At 35.7% G+C, this 20,799-nt stretch overlaps 1 protein-coding gene across 1 annotated transcript; it reads left to right on the plus strand.

The window, feature by feature from the left end:
• The first annotated feature begins 14,898 nt into the window (after positions 1-14,898).
• Positions 14,899-17,714, plus strand: LOC113719634 (receptor-like protein EIX1). Its single transcript, XM_072072124.1, has 2 exons — positions 14,899-16,393; positions 16,690-17,714. Exons 1-2 carry the CDS (start codon positions 14,899-14,901, stop codon positions 17,712-17,714), a joined length of 2,520 nt encoding a protein of 839 aa, XP_071928225.1.
• Positions 17,715-20,799: the final 3,085 nt, after the last annotated feature.

Below are 20,799 nucleotides of genomic sequence, written 5' to 3' on the forward strand. Positions count from 1 at the left end.
CAAGAACCAGAAAATAAAGAATTTAACGTCAAGTTCACAAACGCCTTTTCCCTTACCATTTCTGGTGCTGAGTGGCGGGATTTTGCAGCCACGTATAAGCTGCAACCAGGCATGCTTGTGAGATTATGGTCCTTCAGGAAGCCTAGTTCATCATCAGATAATGATTCAAATCTTGGATTCGCACTCGTTTCTCCGGAATGACGAGGCATTGTTAAGTACGGACGCTTTTCTTGATCTGATCATCCAAAGGGACTGATTTAGTAGTAGCTTTTGAAGTATTAATCGCAGAAGTAGACTAGTTTAGAAGCCATTTCATGAACTATGATCATTATCTGATTTAGCAGCATTTGAGGCATTAATTGTATGAACAGCTAGTTTAATATCCATTTGGTGTAATTCTGTCCCATGATTAACGATCTTCATGATCTGATCAGCCAAAAACTGATTTAACTGCAGCATGTGAGGTATTGATTGTCGGATACTTAACTAGTTTGGTAGCCATTTGATCGATGTTATTCTGTTTCTTGATTAGCTTAGTAGGTAGAGAACTGCTGTAAATTGTGCTGATGGATTCATTCTTGCAATAAAGATACTGCTTATTTCCTCTGACTTGTCTCTTGTTCTCTTTTTTTTTTTTTTTTTTTCCCCTCTGCTGATTTCTGTTTCTCCCTAATTAGTTCATCTCATTTCCAACTATTTTAATCCCAGTGATACCATTTGGATCTAATGATGAATAGTCAAGCAAATTTGAAAAAATTCGCATCCATGTTCGCATTATTACCAAGGTCTCTTTTTGATTTTAAGTTGTATTCTTATTTTCGCAAAAAAAGTTATCATCTCTGGTTTCTTTTTTTAAAAAAAAAATTTTCTTTGCTTTCATTTTTCTTTTCATTTTTTTTGAGAAAAATGAACCTCCCAGTTTGTCCTTATTCTCCATTCAGGCTTATTTTTTTTTGTTTAGTTATACATATTACATACTTTGGTAAAAATGCACTTACATAAAATTTGCTTCTACTAATAATTTTCCTTTAAGTGATTGAAGTTGAGTTCAGGAAGATGCAAGAACCAATAATTAAAGGTCTATTCTTATTACTAAATGCATAAAGTATGTTCTATACCTTTACAATTGCCAAAATGCATGTAATTGTAGCTATCTCATTTTGTTTCTGTATCAAAATTTCAACACAATGAATCACAGGTCAATTTCTGTTTTTTCGGACCAGTAATTGCTTAGTTTACTACAGTCTATAATCCTCCCGTCCTTCAAGTAAGCAAAATATAAAGATAAAATCATGCTTTAATTTTAAATTAGCTATTTCAACTCTCAAATTGCTATTCCACTTTTAGGCTAATTTTTTTCCTGTATAGCACGAGCTCATAATTTAAATTAGACTGTGGTGGCATTCATGTAGGATTTTAGACATGATATTTTTGTTCATTGAATTCTAGTAATAACATTTTTGTTGGTTAAGTTGCTTAACTAGTACTTATTTACCTTTGGATTCCACATATTCATTAGCAATGTTATAAACACTAGTTTCACTTTTTCTGGTTGATCATTTATGTAAGAGATGAGTTAACTAAGTACTAATAGACTAATTGAATCATCAAGGAGATTTTCTCTCAGCTGTAAAGTTCAGACAAGCTAATTTTTGTTAAAAAAATTTTATACTCAATATTCTTGATAAAAATTGTGTATTTTATGCTTCAGAATTGTCAAGATGAACTTGTTTTGTAGTGCACAAAGAAGGTCGACCATTAAACTTGGGGAAAACTTTTTCTTTTCCCCTTATTGGCAAACAATGGGACGAAACTTATAAAGCAATATCTCATAGCTTGTAATTTCTCAAGAACTAGTAATGTAAACTTCTAATGCCACAACGGTACTATTTGCTTTTAGCAAAATATTACCTTAGAATAGCAAGCCTCTTAGGATATAACTCTTAATAAATGTTGGGATGTTTCCTAATGGTGTGTGGGGTTTTAACATTTGGTCCACTAAACCTTTAGCATCTTTAACACTTTAATTCCTAGAAGGGTGTTATGTGGCTTTACCTCAAATTTGGTAGTATTTTAGTATGTTTTACTCAATGCTTGTTCAAGTTTGTATTATTGACCATACTGCATCACCAATGTTTCTAATGTTAGATTGTTAGTACTTCAAGACGTTACAAAGTTCAACGTTAAGTATGTTACTTTCTTCCCGACAAATCCTTAATTCCTTTAACCTCATCACTATAAACTCTAGATCAAGGTCTAGAATAAAATTTGTTTTGGGTAAAAGTTTGTGCGAAGGATCTTCTGTCCTACTTTATGTATCATTCCCTATCTCAACATCTATTAAAATATAACATTTCATTTTAATTTTTTTCTTATCCCTTTGAATTCCAACAATTATTTATTGGATAGAATATAAAATACAATAGACTACATAATAATATATAATAGAAAAACAAAAAAAACAAAAAATTATAAAAAATCCATTTTTTAGTTAAAATTTGTTTTTTCAGTCTGTTAGTAGTGTTAGAACTCAAAGGGACAAGAAAAAAAAATTAAAATGAAATGTTCATAAAGGATAAATAGTGATTTAATAGATGCTGGAATAGGGAATGATACATAAAGTGGAGTAGAAGATCCTTTACGGAATGTTTGGGCAGGTAGTCATTGCATCAACATCATGATTGGAATACACGGCCTTTTTTTTAAAAGGTAACTCGTTCTTGTTAATTGAGCCAATTTGTGTTGGTAAAATGTATAATAATTAATAAAGCGGGACGTCCTGATCCAAGTTTTCTACCGCTAGTTTAATGTCAACGATGTACATCACCTCTAACAATGTCCTGAACTGCAAATTGAGCCATCTTGGTTACTGAATTTTCCGAATGAAAAACTACTTGATTTCCATATCCACCGCCCCCAGTCTAATACGAAGTCAACCAGAACAAGAAAAGAAAAATGATATAATCTAGTAAAAAATGATAGAGAAATGTTAATTGCACTCTCTTTTATTAATCTTACTCTCTCTATCATTTTTATAATATGATTTTTATTTATTAAATTGTATGATAAAATAAATAATTGAAGTGTGATTAACATTATGATATACATATATATATATATATATATTCTGAATAACTTCAAGCTGACTTAGTCAGCCATCATGACGCGGAAATGAAACCAAAGGCAATCTTGACTTTTACGGTTTTACCACCCGCATGGTCTTCAAGAATCATCAGTTACCACCTCCATTGACCAAATCATCAGTTATCACCTCCATTGACCAAAGGCACACAAATTTGCTGTGTTATCAAGGGGCGAAAACAAGCCTGCCATGTTTGAATTTTATACCTGGGGAAATTGCTAAAATGGTCCCTATGACAAATATTTTCTGAGTCTTTGACTGTATTTGTAATTATACACCTAATTCTTCATGTAGACATTGTCTTTTTTTTTGGGGGGGGGGGGGGGGGGCAGTAGTTAAGCTATGTATGCCCAAGATCTTTTCTATTTTAATAAGAGTTATATATAGAATAGTTTTCTGCTTCAAACTTAACCAAAGAATCTCTCAAAACTTCATGGAATTAGCATTTGGTGCCAAAAATGACTTAAGTTTGAAATTTGGGTTCAGAATGTTATGCAAGCCCTATCCCACTGAGAATATCATGTTGGCTGGTGTTAATGCCACAAGTTTAATTTGATTTTCACAACAAATTTTGGATAATATGCCAAACTTGCCGTTCTGAAGTCCAAATGTAATTTAGACTCAAAAGGGGTAAATTTTGTTATTTTAACAAAAATTATTGTGGAAATAACATTTGGCTTGTAGAATTTAAGAAACAAGAAGGGAGAAAGGAGAACCTCAAACTTATCCACTAGATTTTCATATTTGTTATTATTGCATATTCTAAAATTTTTGTGAAAAGGTTTGAAAGTGATAATTACTTTTTTCTTCAGTCTTTTGTCTTTTCTTGGTTCATATATGCCGCCCAAATCGTGAGCTTTTGGAGGATAAAATTCGAAGTAGATAGATAGCTATCACTATCAACCCACCGTTTTTTTTTTTTAAAACAAACTCAGACCTGAGAGGATGACAAATAATATGGGAGGAAGGGAGTATACATTAATCAACCCACTGTTTTTTTTTTTTTTTTTTTTTTCAAAACTTAGAGATACTTTCCTTTTTCGTGGAATTTTAGTTTTTGACCCCATCAACGTTAATATCTCACCTCCCCCAGCGGCAAGAGCTGTACAATTATAGCTTCCGCAAGGCCTTCTTAGTCCGAAGGTAATATAGTTAAAAAACTAATTTCTTGTTGATAGCTGCGTCAAAATCTTCTTTCTGCTTTGAATTTGTTTCATTGCAGTTTTTGCTTTCTCAATATCCTCCCCCACCACCCCCAACAAAAACAGAAAAAAAGAAAAGAAAGTGTAAACAGAAAAGAGATCTATACCTAAACATCCCTTTGTTCCTTGTTACACATGGAATTCTCATCAATTTGGTACTTCTCCTTCTGGTCTCTGGTCAGCCTGGTTTTCTCAACAACCGGAATATATGCTTTACGCAGAGCAATCATCCCGGTATCTGATTTGGTTGAGCTTCAGTTCTTGGAGTATTGGATTGTTTTATCAGTTAGCTGTTCAGCCACTTATGCATTCCTTTGTCGACCTCTATTGGAGCATGATCATACACTTAAAACTTCTCAAAGTAACAAAATTTTCCTAAACTTTTATGGAGATTTCGCGACAGTTCATTCTCCTTTAATTTCTTTGGCAGTTATGGCATACTTTACATCTTCAGGACACAGATGGAACACAGCAATGGCAGCTGCGATGCTAGTCTCTGCTGTATTATGGCTGCGACAGGCCTCGAGATCAATTACCCAGGGTTTCAAATATTCTCAGGCCATAGGAAACTTCTTAACCGGTTTTGCTGGTCCTTTAAGGATGTATCCTCGTCATACAATGTTCTGGTTTTTCATTCAAGCTCTAGTGCTATCAACTTTATCTGTTCTTAAATCTCCAAGTTTGTGGGATTCACATTTGAGCTTGATATTGGTTCATGCATCCATTCCAAGTTCCCTATTACTGTTAGCTTCTAAGTTGAAGAAATTAGAGGGATCATCATCTATGGCAGCATACGTTTATAAACATCGAAAAATCTTCGAAATTATACTGGGATGTTTGGGAACTGCTTTTGTCCAATACTACTTCAAAGCCAAATCTATCCCTCTCATGTTATCTTTCTTGTCTTTGGCTATTGCCTGGCTGGGGAATCTCGCGAACGTCCAGCGCTGCACTGATTTTGGGATTTTTCATTTCTTTGTTACTGCAAGCTTGGAATGTGCCGTGAGTCTATTTGGTCTCCATTTTCATACTTTCCTCGTCGTTGCGGCTGGAATTTTCTTGATATATGGTCTTGAGGTGGAAGATCGTGGAGGTCGAATTCGTATCATTGAGGTATGATGGCATGCAAGAAAGCGTCCTGAAGGATTGGAAACGTTTGGAGGAATTGTATGGCGGCCACGACTCCACCATCCAAACGCAGCAGTTGGAGCAACCCAACAATATTGGCTAAACTTGAAGATGCCATGGGATAAGATGCTTAATAGATGGGTTATATTCTCATGAATTACAGTTGATTTAGCAAAGGAAACGTTTGTTCTTAATTACATGTTCTAGGATTAAATACCAAAATGATTTTTGGTCAAAGGGATGCTCATATAAACTGTTTGTAGATCCGTTTGGATTAGCTGTTTTTTGGGATATTTTTTAAAAATTTTATTGTACCAGAATTTTTATAATATATTTTAGAAAATATTTTGGGATATTTAAGAGTAGAAGAGTTTTTAGAATATATTTTGGGATATTTTTTAAATATTAAAAAAATTTAGTATTTGAAAAACTCTTGAATCCAAACAGAGTGTATTAACTAGAGTGAAATGTTTAAATTTCTCTCGTACTTCGCAGTCATAAAAGTTAGATTGGTAATTTAGTTATCACTTATTAAGTGAAAATGTATTGATTCAATTTTCTTCAAGGACTAAAGTTGCAATTTTAAAAGATGGTCATCTTTTTCCCGGGAAGGCCTTTGCCGTTTGGCTTTTCCAACCATGTTACAGCCCTGGCCAAATTCGAACCACCTGGATTTCAAAAAGGAAAATGGCCAATTTCCCATTTGAACTTTTGTTTTGATACCGATTTAATCTCTAACTTTTATTTCTGATCAATTTGATATTTGAATTTTTTTTGTAGTTTTAATTAAGGATGTTCATGGTAGCACCACTATCTAAAAATGATCCGACTCCTAATTGACTAACTAAACAAGAATATTATGGGAACGTCACTCATTAAATTGTAATAAAACAAGTAAATCGTGTAAAAAATTATCAGATAAAACTTTTTTAGAGTTTAATCTTGTGAAATTTTATACAATTACTTGATTTGTTATAATCCCATAAGTCACGTTCCCAAAATACTCTTATTTAATTGATCAATTAGGAGTCAGATTGATTTAAGGCAGTGGCACCACCACAGAGGTCTTTAATTGGAATTGCAAAATAAGTTCACGTATCAAATTAGTTAGTGTTGACCTTGGTCGATCAATCCTTGGTTTTGATGATTAACAAACTAAAATGTAGATTTGGGCTAATGTTTTTATGTGAGCAATTTGTTAGAACAGATTCTTGTGACACAAAAGAAGAAGCAAAAACAGGGCACTCATGTGGGACGTCCGAAAGGAAGCTATCGGACGTCCGAAAGGATGAAGAACATCAAGAAGGAAACTCTGTCGGACGCTCGTGAGGAAGCATCGGACGTCCGGAAGGATCGGACGCACGCATCGGACGCACATCGATCGCATCGGACGTCCGAGAAATTTCGCAAAGATTTGATGACTCTCTGACGACGTTCGGACGCAGAGTTCGGACGTCCGACAGGTGGTTTGGACGCAGGGTTCGGACGTCCGACAGGTGGTTCGGACGTCCGACAGGCCAACGGCTAGTTTTGACAGCATTTAATATTTGACCGTTAGAGAGCCTCTTGAAGCCATTTCTCACCTTCTATAAATACCCCAAAGCACAAGAAGACAAGAGACTTTTGCCAACACAAAATACAAGCTTACAAGTGAGATTTTTGAGTAGAAAGATTCTTTGTTGGTTGTATAAAGGGTTGGGAAAGTTGGGTTGTGAGGTTGCTCAAGTGAAGGTTACTCTCTAGGTGGAGTAAAACCTTGGTGAAGGTGAACCTATCACTTGGAGTGGTAAAACCTTGGTGAAGGTTGCCTCATTTGTATAAAATAGTTCTTATTTGGGTGAGTGATCTTTCAAGTGTAGGTTGTTGAGGGTTAACTAGAATAGTTGTAAAACTCCTTGGCTCAACCAAAGTGTGTTTGGGGTGAGGAAGGAGTGAGCCTTCACTTGTACGTCTTGGTTAGCATCGCCATCTATTGAAGAGGCTATTGGATTGATATTTGGTTTGCATTTCTCATCTTTTCTCTTTAATTAAGTTTTCTTTATTGTGCTTAAATTTGATATATCTTTGTGCATCATTGTGAAATTGTTTGTACTCATTGGGTTGCACCAGGCCTTACAAATAAGTTTTATGAAAAAATGTTGGAGGAACAAAATGTGTTAAAGAAAAGAATTAATGACTTGAACGAGTTTCTCCAAAATGAAAAACAAACGTTTTCTCAAACAAAAGAAAGCAAATCTTTTCAAGGTACAAATAAGTTTGCTATGATAAGAAGTAAGAAAATTAGTTGCATTAAATCCACCTATGTGCAAAATACTTCTATCATGTGTCACTTTTGTTGCCAATTTGGACATATGCAAAATGATTGCTATGTAAAGAAAAATATGAGAAAAGGTATGAAATCCATGTGGATTGCTAGATCATGTTGTACTAACTCCCAAGAACCCTATAAAAAATTACAATTGGTATCATGAAAGTTTTGTCATTCTATATGGTCTTGATTTGGAAAATAAAGGGGGAGTTTGCTTTTTGATTGATGTCAAAAGGGGGAGTAGGATTTATTGAAATTTCTTTGTATGTTGGCATTTTCTAAGGGGGAGTTTTATTTGAACTTATTTGATCAAAGAAATTTTCATTTTGTTTGTCATCATCAAAAAGGGGGAGATTGTTGACCTTGGTCGATCAATCCTTGGTTTTGATGATTAACAAACTAAAATGTAGATTTGGGCTAATGTTTTTATGTGAGCAATTTGTTAGAACAGATTCTTGTGGCACAAAAGAAGAAGCAAAAACAGGGCACTCATGTGGGACGTCCGAAAGGAAGCTATCGGACGTCCGAAAGGATGAAGAACATCAAGAAGGAAACTCTGTCGGACGCTCGTGAGGAAGCATCGGACGTCCGGAAGGATCGGACGCACGCATCGGACGCACATCGATCGCATCGGACGTCCGAGAAATTTCGCAAAGATTTGATGACTCTCTGACGACGTTCGGACGCAGAGTTCGGACGTCCGACAGGTGGTTTGGACGCAGGGTTCGGACGTCCGACAGGTGGTTCGGACGTCCGACAGGCCAACGGCTAGTTTTGACAGCATTTAATATTTGACCGTTAGAGAGCCTCTTGAAGCCATTTCTCACCTTCTATAAATACCCCAAAGCACAAGAAGACAAGAGACTTTTGCCAACACAAAATACAAGCTTACAAGTGAGATTTTTGAGTAGAAAGATTCTTTGTTGGTTGTATAAGGGGTTGGGAAAGTTGGGTTGTGAGGTTGCTCAAGTGAAGGTTACTCTCTAGGTGGAGTAAAACCTTGGTGAAGGTGAACCTATCACTTGGAGTGGTAAAACCTTGGTGAAGGTTGCCTCATTTGTATAAAATAGTTCTTATTTGGGTGAGTGATCTTTCAAGTGTAGGTTGTTGAGGGTTAACTAGAATAGTTGTAAAACTCCTTGGCTCAACCAAAGTGTGTTTGGGGTGAGGAATGAGTGAGCCTTCACTTGTACGTCTTGGTTAGCATCGCCATCTATTGAAGAGGCTATTGGATTGATATTTGGTTTGCATTTCTCATCTTTTCTCTTTAATTAAGTTTTCTTTATTGTGCTTAAATTTGATATATCTTTGTGCATCATTGTGAAATTGTTTGTACTCATTGGGTTGCACCAGGCCTTACAGTTAGGAACAAAAGTAAGGAACTAAATCAATACTAGTAAAAAAATTTAGGGACGAAATTGTCCATTTTTCCAAACAAAAACTCACATATAAAACAAATGCACACTTCCACTACTATTTTTGAAGCATATATGGTCATAATCATCAGAAAATCGAAAGGGTTTTAGGTATTCATATTGAAACTCCATAAAGCTTTCGTGCCATTTGCAAATCAAGAAAAATTGTGTTTGTTGAAATTAAAGCTAACGATAGGAAGGAATTTTCCAATGCTATTCTAATGATGCTTAGCATTGATGGTATTGGGTTCCAGTAGCATCGAGTCCTCTATTTCTCTGAAATTTGATGGTAAATTAAGTAGGAAAAGAGAAGGAAGATCGTGGCTGTTTTGGCCTGATTTTTCACTCTCCAATTATTTTTGGGTAAATTATCTCAATGTACACGAAATCCGAATTCCGAGTATAATTTTGATGCAATTCTGCTACCCAATGGCTAGGGATGGCAACGGGGCGGGGTTGGGGCGAGGGACCCCTCCCCCATCCCCCACCCCGCTGCCTACAAACTCCCCCCGCCCCGCCCCGTCCTCCGCCTCCCACTCCCCCCACCCCGCCCTTGCCCCGCCCCGCTTCCCTCGCGGGGTTAATAAAATTTTATTAGAGTTAAATTTTAATAAATAATCAAGTACTAAAATATCAACACATCATCAAGTTATTATTCATTTTAATTTTACAATTGAAACTCATAAAAACAATCAAACAAAAGTTATTTGAATACAATCCAACATGATGAAATAAATACAACTAAAATAGTTAAGTTTTCACTTTTGATACAAATACAATCACTAATTCATTATTGTGTTTGTGCTTTTTTTTTGAGAAAAAAGTGTTATTCTATTAAGTGTAATTAGAAATTTAGTATAAATGTATTAGTAAGTTTAGTATAACTAATTAATAAATTCTATTAGTAGACATGTCTAATTATTCGTATAATTGATACTATCAATTTTATTACATACACTAATATACATTATATAATACATCTAACTAATAATATCATTATCATAAGTTTATAACTAATTAAATTACATATTATATATAATTATATATATAATTTTTTTTTGCGGATGGCGGGGCGGGGGTATACTCCCCGCCCCCCGCCCCATTTCTAAACGGGAGGAAAAAATTCCCCCCCCGCCCCCACCCCGAGAGCCTCTGCGGGCACCCACCCCCATTGCCATCCCTACCAATGGCGGTAGCGCAAGAACAACCATCCCAGCACATGGTAGAGCGGCATCCTATACCACCACCCGCATTCCCAGCTGTCGAGGAGGACTGCAGCTGGAGAGAACCTATTGCGTTACCTTTTATTTTTTGCCCTAAAATCTTTCTAAAATTATAGTTTGACCACGAACTTTCTTTACAACTTCATTTCAACCTTGGTTTGAAGGGCAATTCAATAGTTTTACATCTCATTTAAAAAGCTTGACTTACTCTTTTTGACGGTTAAATCTAACAGAAAAACTACCAATTTCATTTTAACAAAAATAATAGGGAATTTTCAAATCATAAGGAGGTAGTTTGAACATTCACTTAACCCCAAGGAGCATTTTAACATTTAATTCCATGTTTTACTATGAAAAATATGAGAAGGAAGCGATATAAAAAATTTAAGTATATGAATAATTTGGTTTAAGATTCTTATATGAGGGCAATTTGACCAAAAAAAAAATCAATTTAAAAAAGCTTAAGGAGAGAGGTGGGATGAAATTGCAGAGAAACAATCGGGGAATTTAAAATTTTGTTATAATGTTATAGTATTTTAATAGTCTTGGGGTAGGGAGGCGGAGATTGCCCGTCCTCTCCTCAATCTGGCTCCACCATTGCTTATGATTCTTAATGATAAAATCCCCATCGATGGGCAGTTAATAAGGTATATCGCTTTGGGATGGAACATTTCTTTGTGAAAACATATTGACTGCACTATAAATTTTTTTTTTTATAAGTTAGTAGACAATAGATAATTAGCACTCCAATATCTTAGTTTGGATAATTAAATTATTTGAAATAATTTTTATTTTATTTCCTAAACATATTTCCAAATCACCTTTCTTATCCCATATGTACATCACTTAAGTAACTAATAAATTACAAACTCTATTAAAAGAAAATCTCAAACTTTGTTTGATAGCACTAACCTTGTTTAAAATCTTTTGTTAAACATCAATTTTATGATTAGTGGGCTAATTGTGCCACCTTCCCTCCCATTAGGAGCCCAAAATTCACGCCTAAAGGGTACTATTCTCTATGCAGCTAATGTTTGTGGAGATTAATATTATTCCTCGAAGTTTTCAATTGGAACCTTATGCCTGATTTTTTATTCATCATATAGAGCAAATTATACAATACATACATATATAATTATATATATATATGAGGTCAAAGTGTAATATACCAATATGCTTATGATATCGACCCTTTTTGGTAGGCCTAATATCCTACCTTCTCTTATACCTAGTTTTTTTATTAAAAAAAAAAAAAAATTAAAAGCCCAACTTCCATCTTTTTAGTTTGTTTTTGCATGACAGAATTATTTTTTTTTTACTTTTCTTTATTAATGGATAATATTGTAAACATGTACATACGGTGGACACCGGCGTCGTAATAACGTAGAACGGAACCCACATAACCTACAAGCAAGGCTTGGGATGTTTCAATAGCGTTAATTATGATGTGTCATCCTATTCTTGGCCCTTAAGAAAATGGATCAAAAATTTGGTTGGCACTAATATAAGTTAACTCAGTTGCTGGGCGATCTGTAAAAAAATGACTCATGATTCTAAAGATATGACTAATATGTAGTGGTGATCGAAATCGAATTAATCTAGACGGCAAAAGTGAGGACCAAAACTGATTTTTATGGCGATGTGAACATGTTCAAAATTTCAAATGACGATCTGAATTAACTCACCCAAATTGTCACCGGAACTACTAACGCTGCATTGAGAAAGGGACCCCATTCCGGCCCATTAGGCAAAAGTTAAGATGATGGGCTGGGCTAAAATTTCCCTCAAATTTTGCCTCCTCCATGTGTATTAAAGGCGGAAGACCTCTGATTTGATTGGGGAATTTCAGCCATTAATCTAGCACCAAATGTATTCAAGTGATCTACAGGTCTAACGATTAAAGTTAAAATTCTAAAACATAAAAGTTCTGGATTTTAATTTTCCATTCTCTCCTCACTTCTTAAATTCGATTCTTTTTTTTTTATTAGAAAAAATACAAAAAATTATCAGCAGTGGAAGGTCCCGTTGAAGAAGAAGATTACTTCGACTGGGAACTAACTAATTTGAGGGAAGGTCCGGTTGAACATGTTTTAGATCTTTTGTGAAACAATTTGAGGGAAGAAAGCAATTTTGAAAAGCTTAGGACGTCCGAGAGTGGGCAATTAATTGCAAACAACGTTTGGAGATTTGGAAGTTTTTCCTTTACAAGTTTGTATAGTTTTCAAGAGTTCAAGGAGAGGATGGCGTTGTTCACCTCAGCTCAAAGTTTGTATAGTTTTTCCTTTGGGATGAAACAGATTTTCGCAAAAACATTTTATATATTGAAGGTACCACATGTTGTATTTGGATATCTTGAAGTTTTTAACAGAAACCTTACGTCCATGGGGCAAATCGTACGTCTAGAGTTCATGGGGACAAACAATTACGTACTCACCCCCCCAAGTTCAAGAAGATAAAGTGGAACTAACTTTTTCTTGTACCTATAAGTGGAACTAACTTTTTCTTCTTAAAGTGGACCTAACTTTTTTAAAATTTTTAATAAGAGGCTTTTTTTTAATAATTTTTAAATTTTTTAATAAGAATCAAATCAAGGATCATAGTTATGTAAATAATGCCCGTTTCACCTAATTTACATCTTTGACAAAGCTAATAACAATTTTGTCATTTATTATATAAGTTTTTGAGTTTTCCCAAAACACTACAACCATCCCTCATTTCTTTGATTTTGTAATTCCCATTAGAACTAATCAAGCTCTTCAGCTTTTTTTTTTTTTTTTTTTTGGTCAATTTTTGGCATTTCAATTTTAGAATATTTGCCAGATATTTGATTAGTTTGGTGATTTTCTTGTCAAGCACTTCATATTATTCTAAACTGTAAAAGTGAGGATCAAAACTTTTTTTTTTTTTAATGGTGATGATCAAAACTGTTTTTTTTTTTAAATTATTAATTACTAATTAGCTAACTTAACTATAACTACACTTGGGAGTCAAATTTTGATGGAGGTTGATATGTTGGAGTTTAACTTAACAATTAAAGTTGGAACTCTTGTTTATTTCAATGTTGTTTAAGAATTGAGATTATGAGTTAGGACTTAGGATATGAACCCAATTTTTTTTTGGATATCATATTTGTTTGAGTTTAGTTGATTGAATTTTATTAGGAAAACATATAGGATATTATTTTGTTACAACAATTTTTTAGATAAAATTAAAATATTTTAACTCACTATTGAAATTTCAGATTTCGAATATTAGCGAATTATCGATTTTCCGATCCAATTTACGAAATTAAAATTTGGATGATAATTGAATATTGGTCTTAAACAACCGATTCTGGATTATCCAATGAAAAGAGCCACACTTCATGTATTATCCAATTCAGCGTTCCGCGCTTCTATATGAATGATATAATTAACATGTGTTGTACGACATAGCAAAATCACATAAACTTGAGGGTGCACAAGCAATTGTTCCTGCCCCTCGTAAAATTTACAAAATTCACTCTCTATCTATATTTTCTTCGTAAATTTAACAAAATTCTCTCCTCTACGTAAAAGTTTTGTAATAAATGCCTCTAACAAAACTATTGGACCTTCTACATTAAACATACATGTATGTGGTAAAAAAAAAACTTCATCCATTTCTCAAAGGCTCGAGAAGCTTGAGATCTCTTTTCCATTTCTTTGATTTTGCAATTCCCATGAGACCAAATTAAGATCTCTAGCTTTTCATCTTTAATTCCGAACTATCAAGTGCAAGATATTTGACAAATATTTATTTACTTTGGTGTTTCTTGCCAAGCGTTCTCATATTTAGTTTAATTAGAAAAAAGGGATCAGAATTGATTTTTGGGGAGATGTGAATCAGAAGATCAATTTAACAAACAAATGATGTGGAACTATAGTTCTACTCATTGACTGGTGGACCAGCACGTCGCCAGATATACAGGATTTCTTTCGCTTTTCTTGATTTGAAATGCACTGGGAATTGTCGATTTTTTGACCGCAACTTTTTGATGGTTTCAGACCCACCAAAATGTTTAGGTTACAAAAAAGTTTTATGAGAGAATGTTTTCATTGGAGAAGGAAGCATGGATCCATCCACACCAATTTTTTAAGGGCTGGCAGCATAAGCAACATTCTCAAGAGTAAGCATGCAACAGAGAGGACGTTGCGGTGAATCTTTGGTTAATTGATCCAACCCAATAAGAATCAGTTGGCCCATGCCAAATTCTGATATCAAATTTGCTAACAACTTTTCAATTTGAGAATTATCAGCATCATAAAAGAGCAAGTGCTCGACATCTGCAGTGGTGTGGACGGTCGACCTTCAAAAAGACATAAAAAAGTTGTTGGGGTTTTATCACATTATTTTCAACAATCAATTGCACGCAACCGCTGTTGATGCTTTATCACTTGTATACATGGTACCCCCCTTCTGACCTCCTTTCTTCAAATAACCAATGTACCAAAGAAATACAATGGGGCATCTGAATTTTCTTGATGCTACTACTTCACTACTATCGTTATTCTTATTCATTACTGTTCTGGTACCCAGCCAAATTCCATTTGGCCATAGTGGACCAGATCGTTCTTCAAATTTCACCTGCATTGAAAGTGAACAACAAGCTCTTCTTCGATTCAGGGATAGTTTGACAGATGAATCAAATCGTCTATCATCATGGACCGGAGGAGACTGCTATTCATGGAAAGGAATTGGTTGCCACAGAACAACTGGCCGTGTGGTTAAACTCGATCTACGTAATACAGTACAACCTGCACTTCACATTTTTGATCCTTCATACCATTCCACACCTTGCTTGGCAGGCCAGTATTTAAGTCCATCTTTGGTCAATCTGACCAATCTACGATACTTGGACTTGAGCTTGAATAATTTCTCAGGAATTCAAATTCCCACATTTCTTGGATTGCTGAAAGACTTGAGATACCTTAATCTCTCAGATGCAGGATTTGTTGGTGAAGTTCCCCATCATTTAGGAAATCTCTCGCATTTAAGGTATTTAGATATTGGTGTTTTAAGTGGAAATATCATTCCAACACATAATAACTTGATAAGTAAAGATCTTGGGTGGGTCGCTAGACTCTCTTCTCTTGAAGGCCTATTCCTAAACGAAATAGACCTTACGAAAGCTCAAGATGGGTTACTAGCAGTTAACATGCTTCCTTCGCTAATAACACTACATTTGGAGAGTTGTGGACTTATAGTTCCTCACTTTTTACAGGTCAATTTCACATCTCTTTCTTCCCTGATCATCGGTTTCAATCAATTTAACCACCCCACAATCCCTCCTTGGCTGGGTAACCTTACGGGCCTGCAAGATCTTAGTCTTCGTGCTAATTATCTAGGTGGTAAGGTTCATGATACATTTAGGCAAATGACCTCTCTAGTTGACCTCGATCTAGTAGGAAATAGCTTTGATACTTCAACATTGAGATCCATTTGCAACGTCAGCAGTCTTACTTCTTTGGATATGAGCGATAATCAGTTGCAGGGTTCAATACCAAGTGAAATAGGCCGGCTTTGGAAACTAACCGGACTATATCTGGACTCTAATATGCTAAATGGTACCATTCCCTCGAGTCTTTGGGAACTCACCCAGTTACAAGCATTATTTGTTCAGGGAAATTCATTAACCGGTGAACTATCTGAACACCATTTTGCAAAACTCAAAGAGCTAAAGAGGTTGGACATTTCTGATAACTTATTCTCTCTGCACGTGAGCTCCTCTTGGGTTCCTCCTTTTCAACTACAATATATTGGGATGGGATCTATCAAAATTGGGCCCCGGTTCCCAAATTGGCTACGCACGCAAAAGGAGATTGAACAGTTAAACATGGCGAATGCCGGCATTTCAGATGCCATACCCGGCTGGTTCGGAGTGCTTTCTAATGATCCTGGTGGCATAATTCTCTCCGGTAACAAATTGGAGGGATCTCTCAACTCATTTATTTCAGGTATTTAAAATTTGGATCTTTTTCAAAGTTCATTTACAGGACATAGTACAGTGGATGACGTTGTTGTTCTTTTTTTTTTTTAATTAAATTTTTATGCAACAGTAGCTGATGTTGATAAAAAGTTTGTACAAATTTCACTGGTAGTATCCCGGAAGACTTGTGCAAGTTGAAAACTTTAGAATAGTTAGATCTATCCAACAACCATTTGTCCGGAAGAATTCCTTTATGCTTGGGAAACTTGCGATATTTGAGTATCCTACATTTGGGAAGTAACAGCCTATATGGTCAGATCCCAGGTTCACTGGGCAACTTGGGAGAACTTATTAGTCTGCAATTGAGTAAAAATAGGTTTGATGGGAAGCTCCCTCCTTCAATGCAGAATCTGAAAAGATTGCAGTTCCTGGATCTGGGAGAAAATAGAATAGCGGATACTATACCAGCGTGGATTGGGGAAAGGTTATCAGACTTGGAGTTTCTGACACTTCAGACGAATAATTTCCACGGAGGTATCTCTAATACACTCTGCCAACTCCCACATCTTCAAGTGCTCAACCTAGCACATAATGATTTATCCGGATCTATTCCTCACTGCTTTAAAAACTTCACCGCGATGGAATCAACTAAACCAGGAACATTTGAGTTCAACAATTCTTATCTTGATCCCGTACTGCGAAACTTTAAGGCAGGAATAGAGCTTGAGTACTCAAAAAACCTACCGTCTGTTAAATCCATTAGCCTCTCAGGAAATCATTTGGTCGGTGAAATCCCGGATGAGATAATGGGTCTCGTTGGGTTGCAAACTTTGAACCTTTCAAAAAACCATCTAAATGGAAGGATCCCCAAGAACATTGGCAATTTGAAGCAACTTGAAACACTTGATTTATCGATGAATGAACTCAGAGGTGAAATCCCTCCAAGCTTGTCGAGTATATACTCATTGAGCTCTCTGAATTTGTCATACAATAAGCTATCAGGGCCGATACCATCTGGAAATCAACTTCAGACCTTGAATGATCCATCCATCTATGAGGGAAACATTGGACTCTGTGGGAAGCCACTCCTGAACAGCTGCCCTGCAGACGAATCGCCAACAGAAAATGGGCCTGTTCTTGACGACAAAGGTCACAGCGAGTTTGATTTCTCATGGTTTTATGCCGGTTTTGGACCTGGATTCAGTGTTGGTGTAGTGGGAGTTGTGGGAATCCTTCAATTCAAGCAGTCATGGCGCTATGCATTATTCAAATGTGTGGAAAATGCCTATGACGGAATTTGGGTTATGATCGGATTGAAGACTTCTCGTCTACGGAGGAATTTCCATTGAGTAAGTATATGTACAAAAGCACTTAAAAATATTGCAGTAATTTGTTTATGCAGATTAATTTAAGCACTGGACTCCATGTAATCTTAACAGGGTAATAATCATGATTTCACTTTGGTATCATTTGATCAGCGGTTGGAGTTCAAAGCTTAAAATACCATCTTCCATTCATCTAGCTACACATTTGATCTACTCTTCATTCATTTGACAGCTTATTATTGTAGATTTTTTAATAAGAAATTTATGCATTAGCTCAAATTTATTAAAGGACTATTTATCCAAAATATCTCTCCATCCAAAATGTGCTACTTGGATTTACACACGTGCTGTGTCACAACCGAAAACCTCGATAACTCCCACTTGTCAACTTCTAAAACTCCTCTATTTGGACGTTTTCTTTCTCGTCAAATTATCAAATGCCCCGTAATTGCAAAAATTTTATTGCCGGAAAAAGCCCACAAACAATTTTTCGAGCAGAAAAAAATTCCGATTATATATATGTATTTTTTCATTTCTGTTATTCTAATTCAACATGGCACTAGAGTAATTAAAATCGCATTTTAAGGACTCTGCTTCGCATATCACAAGAGATTGATTCAATCAAGACAAAAGTGTAATCGTCATAAAAAATTGAAAATGAATACTCCCTCATATTATTATGGTGCTTGACTATAGAATTACTTTATCATCATTATATTTTATTCATTATATTTATTTTAGCATTTCAATAATTATGTGTCGTTAAAGCTAATAAAGGCAAGTATAATCGTTAGTCAATTGTAGCTATCTTTCTCTAAAATTTCACACACCTGCATCACATGCAACTCTTAAAAGGCAACAGCATTTCTGGCTAATGATGCTGATCTTGGAAATTTCTGAATCCAAGCACCCAATAAAGTAAACAAAACAAAACAATGGGTATTTTTGTTTTTGTTTGTCCACTTTAGCAGCCCACATCTTGTGGACATAAAATGCAATTCTAAAATATATTTTAGGTAGCCAGCTGCATTAATGTAGAGAAAGAAATATCGTTAAAACACTAAAAGCAATAACTAAACTTTAATCACGTTCTCCTTCAATTTTAGTGGTATCATGACTGTGACTCTAGACGACTACTAATATCAAAATCTCATTCAACTTGCATGTTAATATATATATATATATATATAATATCACTGGTTATAAGATCTTTTATGTTTTTTTTTACTCTTGCTTGATAATATGCTAAATTGATGATGATTGAGAAATCCAAAATATAATGAACAAGAACTGTACATAATTACCAAAAGCATTTTCCACATTCTTATGACTTAATGAAGTATCTAAAATATTTATCAAGAGTGCCGTGAGGGGAAATTGATAGAGCCAACCACAAATTCACTTATTGTTTTCATAGTTTAGTTTCCTTTTACCCGTATTTCATTGACTTTTTTCTAACCCTCCTACCTCTTCTTGCACCCTTTCTATTCCCAACTATGAGGTACAAGATTTAAACCTTGAACCTGACAGCAAAAAAACCCTTAGGAGCCCTCTTTTAATCACTAGGCCGACCCTAGTGTTTAATTCATTGACTTTGATTAACTGTAAAACCAATAGTAATGAATTTTTATAGTATAGCAAAATACATATCTTATTTTGCCAATGGGGACACCCCCACTTACCCATATGTAACTTCGCTATCGGTTCTAATTTCTAAGAATAGACGACAAGCATACAAAATAGAGGAGATAGGCCTAATATAAAATTCAAACACCCAATTATTGACTCGAGTGTTGCGTTGCATGCCAACTATTCTGTCATAATGTTCCACGTTTTGTCAGGGTCGCAAGACAATTTCTGGAATTGGAACTGAGTATAGAGAACGGGAAGGAAAAGAAGAACAAGAAAGAATCAGAAAAGATGAGAGGGAGGGAAAAGGAGAGAGAGAGAGAGAGCTAACAGAAAGGAAAGAGAAAATGATTCTGGCATTTATTCTCATAACCGTATTACAAATGCAGAGGGACTATTTATGCAATTGATCCCAACAGAATTTAGCGCTCATTACATCCACCGCCCTTTCTTAAGTAGAACGGCATCGTATTATCACTGATTGGTTAAACGCAAAGGTTGCTACACTAAACGACCCCGTGGTACTTTATTTGGTCCTGACAGTCCCACCTTCTTAACAAAAAGCTTGTCCTCAAGCTTGGAAGTCTGGGAACTGGCTGTCTATGAAGCTTCTATCCTCCCAGGATGATTCCGACTCTGGTAAATTGTTCCATTTTACCAAGTATTGGACGACTGGTTTAGCAGCTCTCATTATTGCCCTTCTCTGGAGAACCTTCTCTGGCCTCAATAGGCATTGGTCTGTCATATCTAATTCTGGCAGGTTGGACTCCACACTCTGTGCAAGTCCTACCTTCTTCTTGAGTAAGGAGACGTGAAATACTGGATGAATCCTGGCCCCCTCAGGTAATTTGAGTTTGTAGGCTACTGCTCCCACCTTTGCACTAATCTGGAAGGGTCCAAAATATTTGGCAGATAGTTTTAAGCTCCTACGAATAGCAACCGACTGTTGCCTATAAGGTTGTAACTTGAGAAATACCCAATCTCCTTCCTGGAACTCTCTCTCTGAACGATGTTTGTCAGCGAAAACCTTCATGCGATTTTGAGCTTTGGCCAAGTTCTCTTTGATGAGAGATATGACCTGAAGCCTTGACTGGACCATACTGCTGGCAGCAGGTATGATGCTATCATGGAAGGGTCCCAAGGGTATATGACTAGGTTTATATCCATACAATGCCTCAAAGGGTGTTAGCTGCAAGCTGGTGTGAAAGTTAGAATTGTACCATAATTCAGCTGTAGGTAGCCAGCTGCTCCAGTGGGAAGGGTGGTTACTGCACATACATCTGAGGTAGTTTTCCAAGCACTGATTGACCCTTTCAGTTTGTCCGTCTGATTGGGGATGATATGCTGAACTATAGTGCAAATTCACTCCCAATAAACGGAATAGTTCCTGCCAGAAGTTACTAAGAAAAATCCTGTCCCTATCAGATATGATTGTTTCTGGTAGACCATGTAGCCTGTATACATTATCCAGAAAAGTCTG

Source organism: Coffea arabica, chromosome 11e, assembly GCF_036785885.1.
Source record: "Coffea arabica cultivar ET-39 chromosome 11e, Coffea Arabica ET-39 HiFi, whole genome shotgun sequence".
Taxonomy (NCBI): domain Eukaryota; kingdom Viridiplantae; phylum Streptophyta; class Magnoliopsida; order Gentianales; family Rubiaceae; genus Coffea; species Coffea arabica.

Coding starts and splice junctions, on each gene's coding strand:
- LOC113719634 (XM_072072124.1), top strand. CDS start 14,899: ATGGGGCATCTGAATTTTCTTGATGCTACTACTTCACTACTATCGTTA. Junction 16,394..16,689: donor TCTCAACTCATTTATTTCAG/GTATTTAAAATT, acceptor GTCAGATCCCAG/GTTCACTGGGCAACTTGGGA.